This window comes from Felis catus, chromosome B4, assembly GCF_018350175.1.
Source record: "Felis catus isolate Fca126 chromosome B4, F.catus_Fca126_mat1.0, whole genome shotgun sequence".
NCBI classification, from domain to species: domain Eukaryota; kingdom Metazoa; phylum Chordata; class Mammalia; order Carnivora; family Felidae; genus Felis; species Felis catus.
In genome coordinates this window covers 82849842-82864985 of record NC_058374.1, presented here as the reverse complement: position 1 = coordinate 82864985, position 15144 = coordinate 82849842, and the positions used below count along the sequence as shown (strand labels likewise).

General features: G+C 44.2%; 2 protein-coding genes and 1 pseudogene across 5 annotated transcripts in view; all 3 read left to right on the top strand.

Annotated features, from left to right (window-relative positions):
• Positions 1-1052, top strand: part of TIMELESS (timeless circadian regulator) — a 31663-nt gene extending 30611 nt beyond the window's left edge. For 2 of the 3 annotated variants that reach the window (XM_006933819.4, XM_019835087.3), the window contains exon 30: positions 317-1052. The gene's annotated coding sequence lies outside the window, so the exon portion shown is untranslated. The remainder of the gene's footprint in view (positions 1-316) is intronic. The other variant, XM_019835088.3, reaches the window with a different exon arrangement.
• A 5765-nt stretch (positions 1053-6817) lies between these two features.
• Positions 6818-8175, top strand: LOC109501971 (annotated as a pseudogene).
• Positions 8176-11174: 2999 nt separating this feature from the next.
• On the top strand, positions 11175-14425 carry APOF (apolipoprotein F). Of its 2 annotated transcripts, XM_019835086.2 has the most exons (3): positions 11198-11323; positions 13120-13192; positions 13431-14425. In XM_019835086.2, the coding sequence occupies exons 2-3, from the start codon at positions 13190-13192 to the stop codon at positions 14295-14297; spliced, it is 870 nt and encodes a 289-aa protein (XP_019690645.1). In that variant the 5' UTR covers positions 11198-11323; positions 13120-13189; the 3' UTR covers positions 14298-14425. The 2 variants fall into 2 exon arrangements, with proteins under 2 accessions (XP_006933888.1, XP_019690645.1); XM_006933826.3 differs by lacking the exon at positions 13120-13192 and having other exon boundaries at positions 11175-11323.
• Positions 14426-15144: the final 719 nt, after the last annotated feature.

Below are 15144 nucleotides of genomic sequence, written 5' to 3'. Positions count from 1 at the left end.
TGCACCATTTTAAAAAAGCACCAGATGCTCCCATCCTCATTTTCTTTCCTGTGATCACTCCCAGGCACCAGATCGAACCCAATTCCCGTGGTTTAGGTAGGGTTGGGATGCAGTACTCTCGAGATGATGAACGTGTTTGGTTTGTGTTTGGTATTACATTCAATGTGTAAAGTTAAAAGTTGCCAATGTTGATGTGATGTGCCAATCTGTCTAAGTCTCCCAGCCTTCCACCTGCTATGTTCTTGGAAGAAGAGCCTTTAACTTTTAGGGTTAAAAGAGGCCATCACCCTTCCCTTTTCTCCTGCTTTCCCTACAGAAGACATGAAAACATTCTCACCTCAAGATCCTTTGTCTAGGATAAATCTTCAGGATGACAAGTGTATACAGCAGGAAGAAGCAGGAGCCACAAAGGGTGCAAGAGCCAGTTTTCCAGCATGTTGCAGAGTGGAGGATAAAGTCTGGGCAAGAAAGAGATGAATAAATACTGCAAATGCCGTGTCTTTTCCTGTTCTTGGAAACCATCAGCTTTCTGGCTCCCCGTGTTTCTAGCTAATGTGGGATGAAGGAGACATTCCAAAAATAGCTATTGAGATCAGGGATAGCCCTAGGTAAAGGATGCATTTGGATTGTCTTGTTCTTCTGACTTGGTTTTTTTCCTCCCACAGCCTCTAAAGATAGGAGTGAAGCTACCTCTGGGTAATTGAAGTTTCCAAGGGCTAAGACATTTCCTAGCTTGGTCTGGTCTTGGTGTATCTTTATCCCAAGCCTTTCCCTACTTCCCAACCTGAGCACTTCAGCAGGGCCGTTCCGGCTCCCTTGTTGTGTCTTGCTGTCCACATTGGCTGTCTTTCCAAGAAATGCCCCCAAAGGGGCTCTGACCTGCCAAGCTTCTTTGAAACTTCTAGCCCCAATTTCTTTTACTGGTTTCTCTTATCAAGTATAGACCATTTGCTGTGATTGGGCACAAAAGTATTGCTATCCTTTTCCATTTATTTACCCTGTAGTTTTGAAATTTTTAAATGAAAAGAGGAATAAAAAGCTACTTTTACATATTTGAGTCATAGCCATCTGATTCTCACTCTAGATCTCCCTGGATCTCTGTGTTGAACTAGAGTGGGAATGTGGGAGGGAGAGGCAGATACTGCTAACAGAAATTTCAGGTTACTGGGGAGTGTCTGAGACCTGGACAAACTCCAGTCAGTCAATACATGTGCAGTTCAGATCTTCCAGGAAGAAGAGGCGTAGGTGGAATTAGAAATGCAAGAGATTTATTGGGGAAATGTTTTTGAAGGATAAAGGGGAGATAGAGCAGTGTAGATTGGGAGAGCCTATAGCCCATGATGGTGGTCAGATGCCTGTGAGAGGAGAAAGGGGAAAATTGCAGTGTTACTCAGAAAATCTTGTCCGACTGTTGGGGAGCCCCAAGCAGAGATTACCTGGTTGAGGAGCCCCATATCTGGCAGACACGGGCTAGCCCTAGCACCCTCCACCAGTTATTGGCTCTGAGCAGCCTGGAGAGAATGATGTGGGTATGACTGCAGAAAATCCTAAGGAGTCAAAACTTAAGATGTTAGCCGAATAGACTCTTTACTGCATGTTCTTTTGAAGGGAGCTCTGAACAGAACGTTGCAGTACAAACGTGCAAACACTTGGCACAGTCGTGTCTCCCACTGATCACTGAGGCAAGCAGCCATTCCCTTTGTTCCCCTCCTACAAGATAGTACTGGGAGTGGAGCAACCTACTGGAAAGGCACACATCTCACGAAAGGGTAATTTGGGGCTCTTGCATTTAAGTAGAAAATGAAACAGAAGTCCCTGGTGACCTAGGAATAAGAGAGGCCAAGTGAGATCAATTGGATTCCATTTCCCATTCCACGGACCCTAACCTAAAAGGTACAGCCTAGGGTTGATGCATAAGTGAAACTTTATTTTCTAGCTCCCACTTCAGCAATAGTTTGATCGTTCATTGCTACATGTTAACACTCTATAGCTGCCATTTCATATGGAACCCAGACAAAGGTCCTGATGTCCTTTCCTTCATCCCCAGGATCCCAGCCACCCTCTGCACACCCCTGATTCTGTTAGACTTGGCCCCTAATGTTCCTGCCTGGCCTTATCCACATGGCCTCTCTACCCAAGATCTAATAGGCCTGGCACCAGGGAAGCCCTGGAGCAAGCTGACTTTACCAAACTGATGCCTGGACCCACAGCTTTAGCTCTATAGTCTGGGATGTGTAAAAGTACATAGACCCACACCCACTAGCTCTAAGGACTCTGGAATAGCAGAGCACAGCGGGGAGAGTATTGTGTGGTACCTTGGCCCCTGTTCTGCAGGTGTTGGACTCAGGGAAGGCCACATGTGTCTGCCCCACTGAGGACTGGGAGCTGGAGCAGCCTGAGCACAATGAGGTCCCGTCGTTGACAGGAGTGGAACCCTACTATAAACTGCACAGCTTTATACTATACTGCTTAGAACTGCTCAGAGGCCGATAGATGACTGAGATGAGGCCATAGGCCTGGATTATGACCTTCTGATAATTGTGATGGTTAGGACCGATGCAGTTGTTGGTCAGCTCTGCATTTAAGCCTGTGGTAAGGGCTGAGGTTTAGCTCCAGTGTTACTATGAGAAACAGCCTCTTCCAGAGACAAGGGAGCAGAGCTTAGGGGAACCTTGGATGTGAGTGACCTGGAAGAAACAACTACCATGACCTCAAAGGGGCAGGTGTCAGAGGTAGTAAGTTGAGCTCTCTGCTGGTGATGGGTCTTGTTTAAGCGCTATAACTTAGAGCCTGGGACTGGGAGTTTTGTGCTAGAAGAAAACTAGATAGGCATAGAAGGAATGAATTCTAATTTTTTGATAAGCTGTGTGGCATTCAAAATCCAAAATAAACATTAGCTCTGATACCTATAGGATATACAGTGATGAAATATACAGTAGGTAAAAAGCATGCTAATTTAAATTTGTCTAACAGTTTTGTTTCATGGCCCAGATGTGTGGTGTGTGTGTGTGTGTGTGTGTGTGTGTGTATATATATATATATTTTTTTTAAGTATTTATTTTGAGAGAGAGAGCACGCACAAGCAGGGGAGGGGCAGAGAGAGAGAGAGAATCCATCCCAAGCAGGCTCCACACTGTCATTGCAGAGCCTGACGCGGGGCTCGAACTCCTGAACCATGAGAGCATGACCTGAGCCGAAACCAAGAGTTAGACACTTAACCAGCTGAGCCACCTATGTATATCTTGGTTGTGGTATATCTTGGTGAGTGTTCTATAGGTGCTTGAAAAGAATGTGATTTTAAGGTAAAATTCACATAACACTTCATCATTTTAAACATTTTAGAGGCACCTGGGTGGCAGCTGTTGGTGAAGGAACTTAAGAGAATGAGCCATACACTACATTGGTTCCACCCCCAGAGTATACCCCTCCTTATTTCTGACCTTGACTCCTACAGTATCTGACCCTCTAAGGCTCCTCGTCTCAGTCTCCTTTTCCCTGTTATTCATTTCCCTTTCTGCCTGCAGAATTCCTTTTAAAACATGGTTGTCGTCATGACTTTACTTTGCTCAAGAGCACTTCATGGTTTCCCATTTCTTTCAGGACAGAGTCTGGACCCAGAATAGCATACTTGATCTGAGCAAGTCTCTGCATCCTCACCACCATGTCTGACTATGCCCATATTTTAAACTGTTGCCCCTTGCCGCTAATTTTTTTTAAGATTTTATTTATTTATTTGTTTGTTTGTTTGTTTTTGAGTAATCTCTATGCCCAGTGTGGGGCTTGAACTTACAACCCCAAGATTAAGAGTCACATACTTTACAGACTGAGCCAGTCAGGCATCCCAGCCCCTCAGGGTTTTTTTTTTTTTTAATGTTTGTTTATTTTTGAGAGAGAGGGAGAGAGAGAGAGAGAGAGAGAGACACACACACACACACACACACACACACACACACACACACAGTGTGAGTGGGGGAGGGGCAGAGAGAGAAGGAGACACAGAATCTAAAGCAGGCTCCAGACTCCAAACTGTCAGCACAGAATCCGATGTGGGGCTTGAACCCGTGAACCCTAAGATCATGACCTGAGCCAGTCAGACGTTTAACCAACCGAGCCACCCAGGCACCCCAACCCTTCAGTATTTTTAATCAGCCTCACAGAGCAGGCCTTTTCATATACCAAACTGTTGATTATCACTGTTCCTCTATTGGCGAGCTCTATCCAACTCCTATCTCATCCTTCTAGAATCAGCTCAAATGTGCTTTCTTTTGTCACACAGCTTTTGTCACTCTTTTGAACCCCCGACCACAAGCAGTCACCCTTCCCGCTGGGATTTGTTCATTCCCCTGATAAAGGGCCAGTCTTAAGTGTTTCATCTTGTTTGTTCTTTTTCCCATTAGACTGTGAGCACCTTGAAGGATTGTTTTTTACTCATCTTTAGGTCCCAAAGATGCATTTATTAATATATCCAATTAATACATATATGTATTCAGTGCCTCCTATATAAGAGTCACCATTGCTCTAGTTGAGAAGAAAGGTAACTCCACAGATTCTAGTATGTCTTGATATTTTTAGCAGACTTTAAAACACTAGTCTTTGTGTACTGTACTTACTGCCTTTGTAAGGAACATATTTGAGATATTTTATCCTAATCATGCTCTAAATTTTGTTACATGCTTGTTATTCAAAGTTCAATAAAGTGTTGTACAGGCCTGAAAAAAAAAATAATAAGAGTCACCATTGTGGGCATTGGGTGTCAATTGGGAGTGATTACCAAAAACTAGGTATATGTAGGTGAATAAAGCAATATTTAATTTATTTATTTTTTAATTTTTTTAATGTTTATTCATTTTTGAGAGAGACAGAGCATGAGTGGGGAGAGGCAGAGAGAGAGGGAGACACAGAGTCTGAAGCAGGCTCCAGGCTCTGAGCTGTCAGCACAGAGCCTGATGTGGCACTTGAACCCACAAACCATGAGATCATGACCTGAGCTGGAGTCAGATGCTTAACCAACTGAGCCACCCAGATCCCCCAAAGCAATATTTTTTAGGAAGTTTTTTTGTTGTTGTTTATGTTTATTTATTTTGAGAGAGAGAGCATGAGCAGGGGATGGGCAGAAAAAGAGGGAGAGCGAGAAGCTCAAGGAGCTTCAGACTACTAGCGCAGAGTCTGACAGGGGGCTTGAACCCACGAACCATGAAATCGTGACCTGCACCGAATTTGGACGCTTAACAGACTAGACCACCCAAGGGTCCCTAAGATTTTAAGTACTCTCTACACCCAACAAGGGGCTCGAACTCACAACCCCAAGATCAAGAGTTGCATGCTTGGGGCGCCTGGGTGGCTCAGTCGGTTAGGCGTCCAACTTCGGCTCAGGTCATGATCTCATGGTCTGTGAGTTCGAGCCCCGCGTCAGGCTCTGTGCTGACAGCTCGGAGCCTGGAGCCTGTTTCAGATTCTGTGTCTCCCTCTCTCTGACCCTCCCCCATTCATGCTCAGTCTCTCTCTGTCTCAAAAATAAATAAAGGTTAAAAAAAAAAAAAAAAGAGTTGCATGCTTTACTGACTGAGCCAGCCAGGCACCCCAAGTTAGATGATTTTTTTTTAATGTTTATTTATTATTGAGGGACAGAGAGAGGCAGAGCTTGAGCATGGGAGGGGAAAAGAGAGAGGAGGGGACCCAGAATCTGAAGCAGGCTCCAGACCCTGAGCTATCAGCACAGAGCCCGACATGGGGCTTGAGCTCACAAACTGAGATCATGACCTCAGCCAAAGTTGGATGCTTAACCGTCTGAGCCACCCAGGCACCCCAGCAAGTTAGATGATTCTTAAAGTCATTCAGAGGAAAGCTTCAGCCAGAGCTGGAATCTGAACTCGCTGGAGAGCAAGGCCCTGATGAGAAGTGCTAAGCACAAACCCTGAGGGCCCTCCTGTAAGCCAGCAAAAGGAGAGCAGTCCTGGTCTCCCTACGGGATAATAGGACTGCTGTCTATTGAGCACTTATGTACCAGCCACATTGGTCTAGGGGCTGATGGAGTTAATTTTGATGCCTCCTATTTCATTGGGAGACCAGGCAGCTAAAACAGCAACCAAGATTTTTAGGGTAGTGAAAAGTGTTCTGTATGGTACTGTAAAGGTAGATATATGTCATTATGCATTTGGTAAAACCCATAGAACTATATGATGCAGGTGCTTCTGGATGGCTCAGTTGGTTAAGCATCTGACTCTTGATTTCAGCTCAGGACATGATCTCATGGTTCATGAGTTTGAGCCCTGCATCGGGCTCTGTGATGGCAGTGCGGAGCCTGCTTGGGATTCTCTGTCTCCCTCTCTCTCTGCCCCTCCCCTGCTTGCTCTCTATCTCTTAAAAAAATAATAATAATAAACTTAAAAGAGCTATATGATGCAAAGAACTGAACCCTGATGTGAACTGTGGACTTAGGTAATAATAATACATCATAACAAAATAAATAACTTTAAAAATAATAATCAACTGTAACAAATGTACCACACCAATATATGTTAATACAGGAAACTGAGGGGTCAAGGAAGAGGGAATATTTGGGGACTCTGTACTTACTGCTTAATTTTTCTACAAACCTAAAACTACTCTAAGAAATAAACTCTAGGGGCGCCTGGGTGGCTCAGTCAGTTGAGCATTCGACTTTGGCTCGGGTCATGATCTTGTGTTTGTGAGTTCGAGCCCGGCGTTGGGCTCTGTGCTGTGCTGACAGCTCAGAGCCTGGAGTCTGTTTCGGATTCTGGGTGTCCCTCTCTCTCTGCCTCTCCCCTGCTTGCGCTCTGTCTCTGTCTCTCGAAAATAAACAATAAAAAGATTTTTTTAAAAAGCTCTACTAATTAAAACCACCACCAAAAAAATCTCAGCTGACACCTGTTGGGATTTGATGAGGAACAGGTGGAAGACAAGGAAAGGCGCAAAGGTAGGAAGTCTGGGGGGACCTGCTTGTGTCTTCATCCTTCTGTCATTTTTCTCCTTGGTCCTGGAGACAAACTCCTCACCACTTTTCCTCCCCCTACCGTATTTACACATTCAATCTGTCTCCCCTGTCACTCCCAAGGCATGAGAGTTAGAAATTTGGGTAATTTCAACAAAAAGTCATTTTCACATTGAGGAGGATGGTGATGCTGACTAAACGTGGAGATAGGGCCAGTTATAGAGAGTGAACTCAAGTCAGGAATGGGAGAATCTGACAGGATCCAAAAACCCCCTGGGCTGTACAGAAGCAGCAGACTCTTGAGGTGCTCCATGGATTTAGGGTCCAGGAATTTCAGGCGACAGTGTTGGATGCCTCTAAATCCAGTTCCTCCTCCCAATTTTAGGATTGTGTCCCGGTAGCTCCCTGAAGACTTACTCCTCTTCTTCTAGAAAACTTTTTTCTTTTTCCTTCTGATTTCTTTTTGCTCATTAGGGGCCCCTCCTGGGACTGAGAGGAGTAAAATTGGAGGAGGGACCAGGCATTTGTTCATTAGCCTAATGCCTTGGCTGTGTGCCAGAGGTAGGTTATAGCACCAGAGAGGAACCTGTATGGCAAAACAATGTGGCGACTTCTGTACCAGTTTTAGGAAGCACCACATGTCATCGTTCCCTATTTCCAGACTACAGTTTCTCATCTAGACCCCTAGAAATGAGAAATGAAGCTCAATGCCTACATAGGCTTAGAAGTACTATCGGGGTGGAGAGCTGGACATCCGGCTTGGGAGCAGGCACCTTCGTTTCACACGCAACCAAAGAGTGATTTAAAAATGGGTGATGTTGAGAAGGGCAAGAAGATTTTTGTTCAGAAGTGTGCCCAGTGCCATACTGTGGAAAAGGGAGGCAAGCACAAGACTGGACCAAATCTCCATGGTTTATTTGGGCGAAAAACAGGTCAAGCCCCTGGATTGTCTTACACAGATGCCAACAAGAACAAAGGCATCACCTGGGGAGAGGAGACATTGATGGAGTATTAGGAGAATCCCAAGAAGTACGTCCCTGGAACAAAAATGATCTTCGCTGGCATTAAGAAGGCAGGGGAAAGAGCGAACTTGATAGCTTATCTCAAAAAAGCTACTAAGGAATAATAGTTGGCCGTTGCCTTATTTATTACAAAACAAAAATGTCTCATGACTTTTTTTTTTTAATTTTTTTTTCAACGTTTTTATTTTATTTTTGGGACAGAGAGAGACAGAGCATGAACGGGGGAGGGGCAGAGAGAGAGGGAGACACAGAATCGGAAACAGGCTCCAGGCTCCGAGCCATCAGCCCAGAGCCTGACGCGGGGCTCGAACTCACGGACCGCGAGATCGTGACCTGGCTGAAGTCGGACGCTTAACCGACTGCGCCAGCCAGGCGCCCCGACTCATGACTTTTTTAATGTGTACCATGTTTAAATTGATCTCATACACCAGAATTCACATCATGAATGGCTGATAGAATATTTCTTTTGGACAGTCCTTATTTAAATAAGATTGGCTTGTGGTTAAATGAATATGATTCGCTTTTTGACCTTTGATAGTAATTCTAGTTCAGCAAGTGCTGTCACTGTTTTCCCCTTTGAAAAATATGATTGGGTTTGATTAGATGTTGAGCTTTTCACAGAGATGGTAAATGACATCTCTAAACTTACAGGAGATTGGTTTTATATTTAGATTTATGTAACTGGTTATGTTAATATATTTAAATACTGAGGAAATCCCTTCACTGTATCAGAACAGCAAGACTCAGCTGTGTTTCAAGTTGTGTTTGTTAGCCTGTTAAAGGCAAGGGCTGAAGATAAGCTGGCAATGTCCACTTTATCTTTTTAGTCTTAAATATGCCAATTTAATTAAAATTCCCTGCATTTAAAATGTTGCCTTTTGCTTAATGAAAGGCATTTTAGTGTGGTCTATGTATAATTTTAAATAAAGAATATTAACACTTCTCACATTTTATAGATGATCTGTAAGGTCAGATGCTTTTAAAAGTCAGCATGATTGGGGTGCCTGGGTGGCTCAGTTGGTTGGGCATCCGACTTCAGCTCAGGTCATGATCTCGCGGTCTGTGAGTTCGAACACCGTGTCGGACTCTGTGCTGACAGCTCAGAGCCTGCAGCCTGTTTCAGATTCTGTGTCTCCCTCTCTCTATGACCTTCCCCCATTCATGCTCTGCCTCCCTCTGTCTCAAAAATGAATAAACATTAAAAAAAATTTTTTTTAATAAAATTCAGTGTGATAAGTTATAGCGGCAGATTTGGCTTGTGAATTCTTTACTAAGTTATAATTCAGGATTGCTTTCTACATAGCTATTCAAAAATACAACTGTGGAATTACCACAATGTATGATTGGTAACGGTGCTTTTGTTAACTCGTTAGAAGGGTTAAAGTAGAGGAGATATAGCATCAGCACAAATTTGTAAATTATGTGATAATGCTTAAGATAATTAAAAACAAAATCACAGATAAAAAAAAAGAAGTACTATCAGGGTAAGGCAACAACAGATGTTGGTGAGGATGCAGAGAGAGGATCTCTTTTGCACTGCTAGTGGGAATGCAAACTGGTGCAGCCACTATGGAAAACAGTATGGAGGTTCCTCAAAAAATTAAAAATAAACTACCCTACAACCCAGCAATTGCACTACCAGGTATTTATCCAAGGGTTACAGGTATACTCTTTGACAGGGACACAGGCATCCCAATGTTAACAGCAGTGCTATCAACAATACCCAAAGTATGGAAAGAGCCCAAATGTCCATCGATGGATGAATGGATAAAGAAGATGTGGTCTATCTATCTATCTATACAATGGAGTATTACTTGGCAATCAAAAAGAATGAAATCTTGCCATTTGCAACTACGTGGATGGACCTAGAGGGTATTAGGCTAAGTGAAATTAGACAGAGAAAGACAAATATCATATGATTTCACTCATATGAGGACTTTTAAGATACAAAACAGATGAACACAAGGGAAGGGAAGCAAAAATAATATAAAAACAGGGAGGGGGAAAAACAGACTCTTAAATATACAGAACAAACAGGGTTACTGGAGGGGTTGTGGGAGGGAGGATGGGCTAAATGGGTAAGGGGCTTAAGGAATCTATTCCTGAAATCATTGTTGTACCATGTGCTAACTAACCTGGTTGTAAATTATTTTTAAAAATTATAAAAAGTAATAAAAAGATTTTTTTCCCTTGTTTTGTGTATTTTGGGGCTGATCACTTCCCTTTGTATTGCTAGTGTTCATAAAGAAATCAAAATAATGTGTATGTTGAGTATTATGAGCCAGAGCACACATTTAATCCTCCAGTTTGGGGGGTATTTAAAATACTTCATTTAGAAAAGTATTCATTTGTATGTTTTTCCCTTAACCCCATTCACTCTCACAGGAATGCACTGGTGAAAAGAGCAATATATTTTTTTCTTCATTACTCAGTGAGGAGACTGCTTTTCACACACATAGTGACCAAGAAATTGCTCAGTAAATGCACAAAGTTTGAGAGATAACTAAGTACTTACTCTTATCTGTACACAGATCAAAAGCAGGTAGTATACATAGATGATGAATTATGTAATTTCATAAGAAGATAGAGAAATACATTTTTGAAAATTGAATTTCTGGGGGCACCTGGGTGGCTCGGTTCAGTTGAACATCTAACTTCACTTCGGCTCAGGTCATGATCCCAAGGTCGTGGAATCAAGTCCCACGTCAGACTCTGTGAGGAGTGTGAAGCTTGCTTAAGATTCCCTCTCTCTTCCTCTGCCCCTCTCTCTGTTGCTCATGTGCTCTAAAATAAAATAAAAAAATGAAGTTGAAAAAAAAAGTACTACCAGGGTAATAAATGTGTTTAAGTAGGGTATTGCGCAAGAATGACGCGGTAAAAACAAAAGTTGCTCTAATTTGGTCTGGCTTGCCAATAGGTTCTATTTTCTCATTTTTCTACCTGGTAAGCCCATTGAGTAAGAACTATTTTGGGATCTCCTGCCCAGAAATCATTGGTGTCCCTGCCTTTTGCCTCCCTGCTTCCCCAGAAGAGACAGGAATTTTTCCCGATCTAGGTTTAGGCCTAGAGAAATCTTAGGGTAACAGGGATACAGGGCAGGAAAAGCAGTAGCCACAAAGGGCGATGGCCTTTTTGTCAGCATGGGGCAAAGGTGAGGAGGAAAAGCCTGAGCCAGGAGGAGGTGGATAAATATTTGTGAACATATGTCCTTCACTGTTTTCAGAAGGGCCAACTTTTTTTTGGCTGGAATGAAGAGGTGAGTTCTAGAAAGCTGTCATTCAGATTAGAGAAGCACCGAGGAAAGGACGTGTTCGGACCATCTTATTCCTCTGGCTTGTTTCTGGAGCAGGTGAGGACTGCCCACAGTTTGTAAGGGTGGGGGCAAAGTTGTGTCCAAAGTTGTAATTAAAGTTTCCAAGGGCAGGGCCACTTCCAAGCTCTGACCGGTCTTGGTGTCTCTTTGTCCCAAGCCTTCCCTACTTCCCAACCCGAGCACTTCTTTCCAGCAGGGCTGTTCCTGCTGACCCACCATGATCCAGGTTGTGCTGCTCCTTTGCTGTGTCTTTTTTTTTTTTTTTAAGATTTAATTTTTTAATTTATTTTTAAATTTTTTATACATTTATTCTTGAGAGACAGAAAGAGATAGTGAGTGGGGGGAGAGGCAGAGAGAGAAGGAGAATTAGAATCTGAAGCAGGCTCTGGGCTCTGAGCAAGCTGTCAGCACAGAGCCCGACGTGGGGCTCGAACCCACAAACCATGAGATCATGACCTGAGTTGAAGTTGGATGCTCAACCGATTGAGCCACCCAGGCACCCTTTAAGATTTTATTTTTAAGTAATCTACCCAACATGGGGCTCAAACCCTAGCCCCGAGATCAAGAGTCACATGCTCTACCAACTGAGCCAGCCAGGCACCCCTTTGCTGTGTTTTGCTGTCCTCGTTGGCAGTCTTTCCAAGAAATGTCCAGAAAGGGGCCCTGAACTTCTAGCCATCTTTGACAAAAACTGGGCATTCTCTGAAAACACTCTCCATCCAGATCCCTCTCCCATATCTCAAGACCTTCCAGGATCTCTTGCATGCTACCCACTCCATAGCCACTCTGCCTGAGTACCTATCCTACTTAACTGTGGGGATGTCCCTGGAGGAGGTTGGCTGCCCAACTAAGGCTCACATTCTGCAGCTTCAGCTTGTTAGGATGGGAGGAAAGGACATCAACTGAAACCCTCATCCATGAGAGTAAAAAAGCAGAGGAAGGCATTGGCAATACAAAGTTTATCCTGAGGGATCTGGGGGATCTGGAGGGAAACTTGGATAAATCCAACACTCAGCTATTTACCCTCAGGGATGTATTGATGGTGGCAAATACACCCACTGGTGAGGTAGGTCTACCAGCCATCTCCCATGTTGCCAACACAGTTCAAAGAATTTGCTGTCAATATCCCCTAGAACTGCAGGAATAAGTCTTGGGAACATGGGGAAGGATTGGGCAAAAAGCTGAAGCAACCCCTAAGGTAAGAAAGGACCTCTCAATGTCTATGGATGATGACAATATAATTTATCAAACGTTCCACAGTTATTTGGAAGTGCTTTATGGAGAAATTGATTCAGGAATTTGTCTAGGTTTACTTCAGATATTCAATGCCAACTAAGAAACAAGTGTCTTTTCTCAGGACTATGTTCAAAGATGGGGCATGGTAAGTAGTTAGAAATGTAGCAGATCGCTCAGGACAGACGTATGCTCTTTATTTCATGCCAATGCTAAAACACATGTGACTGGTGTTAGCCTTGCCCCTCCCCGCTTAGAAAGTCCCAGCCTCTAGTTGTTATTCCATTTTGCTTTCCTTTTCTTTTTCTTCAGTCATCGTATACTGTGCATGTAATATGTACTAAGCATGAGAAGTATTTTAACCTTTTTCTCATTCATCCACCCTGTACTAAATCCCCAGCTAGATAGAGGCTGTAGCTCACTAATTTAATTCTTAACTGAAAAGAGAGACAAAATAAAATGGGGTCTTAGGTATTGAGGTCGAGAGTGTAACAAAGGGACAGGGTTTGAGCAGCCAATACAAAGGACAACTATTTGCAGAGGTTACATCTCTTACCGGTTACGGGGGAAAGCAAATCTTTCCTTTCTTCATGGGGCAGAGAAGTGGGCAGAACTGGATTGAGGAGCAACCAAACCTACCAAGACAAACTCACTTCTCGCCTGGACTGTATGGTAATTTGGGGTCCCCTCTAAACGGATGGTAATAAAGCAGAGGAAGTCTCTGGTGACTTGAAGATGGGGAAGGCCAGATGGGAACAATTGGGCTGCATTTCCTATTTCTGGGGCCTTTACCTAAAAATAACGGAAGCTTGGAGATGATGGCTGGAGGTGTGCCCCAAGTCCTGGGCTCCTTTCAGACCACAACCCTTAGGGAACTGGTTTGTATTTTTCTGGTTTGTCGCCTCTCCAGTGTACTGTTTCAGACATGTGTGGCCTCAGATTCATCACGATACAAGTTGAGCTGCTTTTTTGCTACCTCCTGCTGCACCCTGTGGATGCCATTTCATATGGAAACCAGACAAATATTCTGATGCACCTTCCCTCATCCTTGAGGTCCTGGCCACCTTCCTCAGACCCTTTGTTCTGCCAGACCCTGCTCCCAAAGTCCCTGCCTGGCTTCACCCACGTGGCCCCTCTACTCAAGTTCTTGGTAGGCTTGCCACTGCTGATCACCCTGGAGAAAGCTGGCTGCCAGGCTGATACCTGGGCCCTGCAACTTCAGTTGTATCATCAGGGGGGTGTGAAAGCTACACAGATCCTCATCCGGCATCTTCAAGGGCTCCAGAAAAGCAGAAGCACAGGGAGGGCAGTTTCAGTGGATGCCCTGGCCTCTGCTCTACAGCTGTTGACCAGGGAGCAGCGGGGCCCACAACGAGCCCAACGATCCCTACCCATCAATGACTGTGAACAGGAGCAGGAGCAGGGTGTGCACGATATAGTCCAGCTGTTGCCAGGAGTGGGAACCTACTACAACCTGGGCACAGCTCTGTATTATGCTGCTCAGAACTGCTCAGACAAGGCCAAGGAACGAGGCCAAGATGGGGTCATAGATATGGGTTATGACTTTCTGATGACCATGGTTGGGTTATCTGGGGGACCCACAGGACTACTAATCAGCGCTGCACTTAAACCTGCAGTGAAGGCTGGGATTCAACAGTTGATCCAGTATTACTATGTGAATGAGGCAAACACCCCTCTGCCAGAGATCAGCGAGGAGACCTGGGGGAGGGCTTTAAATGTGAGTGACCTGGAAGAAACAACTTCCAAGGCCCTTTGACCTTAGTGTCGCACCATTATTAATTCAGGGCTTATTTAATAGCTATGACTTATGCCATCTTGAGATGGCGGTCTTGGGATGTAAAAGGTGGTCCTAACAGAATGAACAAATCTAATATTTTGACAAGGTGTAATGTGTGTTTCTTCAAAATCCAAATCTCTGGTTTGTTATCAATGAGGAAGGCAGTGCTGTAAAATGCAGAGTTTTTTTCTTTTTTAATGTCTATTTATTTTTAGAGAGAGACAGAGAGAGCGTGCAAGCATGTGCACGTCCAGGGGAGGGGCAGAGAGAAGGAGACAGGATCCGAAGCAGCTCTCTGCCCTGACAGCAGAGAGATGGATGCAGGGCTCAAACTCATGAACCGTGAGATCATGACATGAGCCGAAACCAAGAGTCCGTTGCCTACTGAGCCACCCAGGCTCCCCCAAGTACAGGTATTTTATTTTTTATCAAAAAATTGTTTAATGTTTGGGGCACCTGGGTGGCTCAGTCGGTTGAGTGTCTGGCTTTGGCTCAGGTCATGATCTCACAGTTTGTGAGTTCAAACCCGTCAGGCTCTGTGCTGACAGCTCGGAGCCTGGAACCTGCTTCAGATTCTGTGTCTCCCTCTTTCTCTGCCCCTGCCCTGCTTGTGCTTTGTCTATCTCTCAAAAATAATAAATAAACATTAAAAATAATTTAATTTTTTTAATGTTTGTTTATTTTTGAGAGAGAGAGAGAGAGAGAGAGAGAGAGAGAGAGAGAGAGAGAGAGAGCGAGCACAAGCAGGGGAGGGGCAGAGAGAGGGGGAGACACAATCTAAACCAGGGTCCAGAATCTGAACTGTCAGCACAGAGCCTGAGGCAGG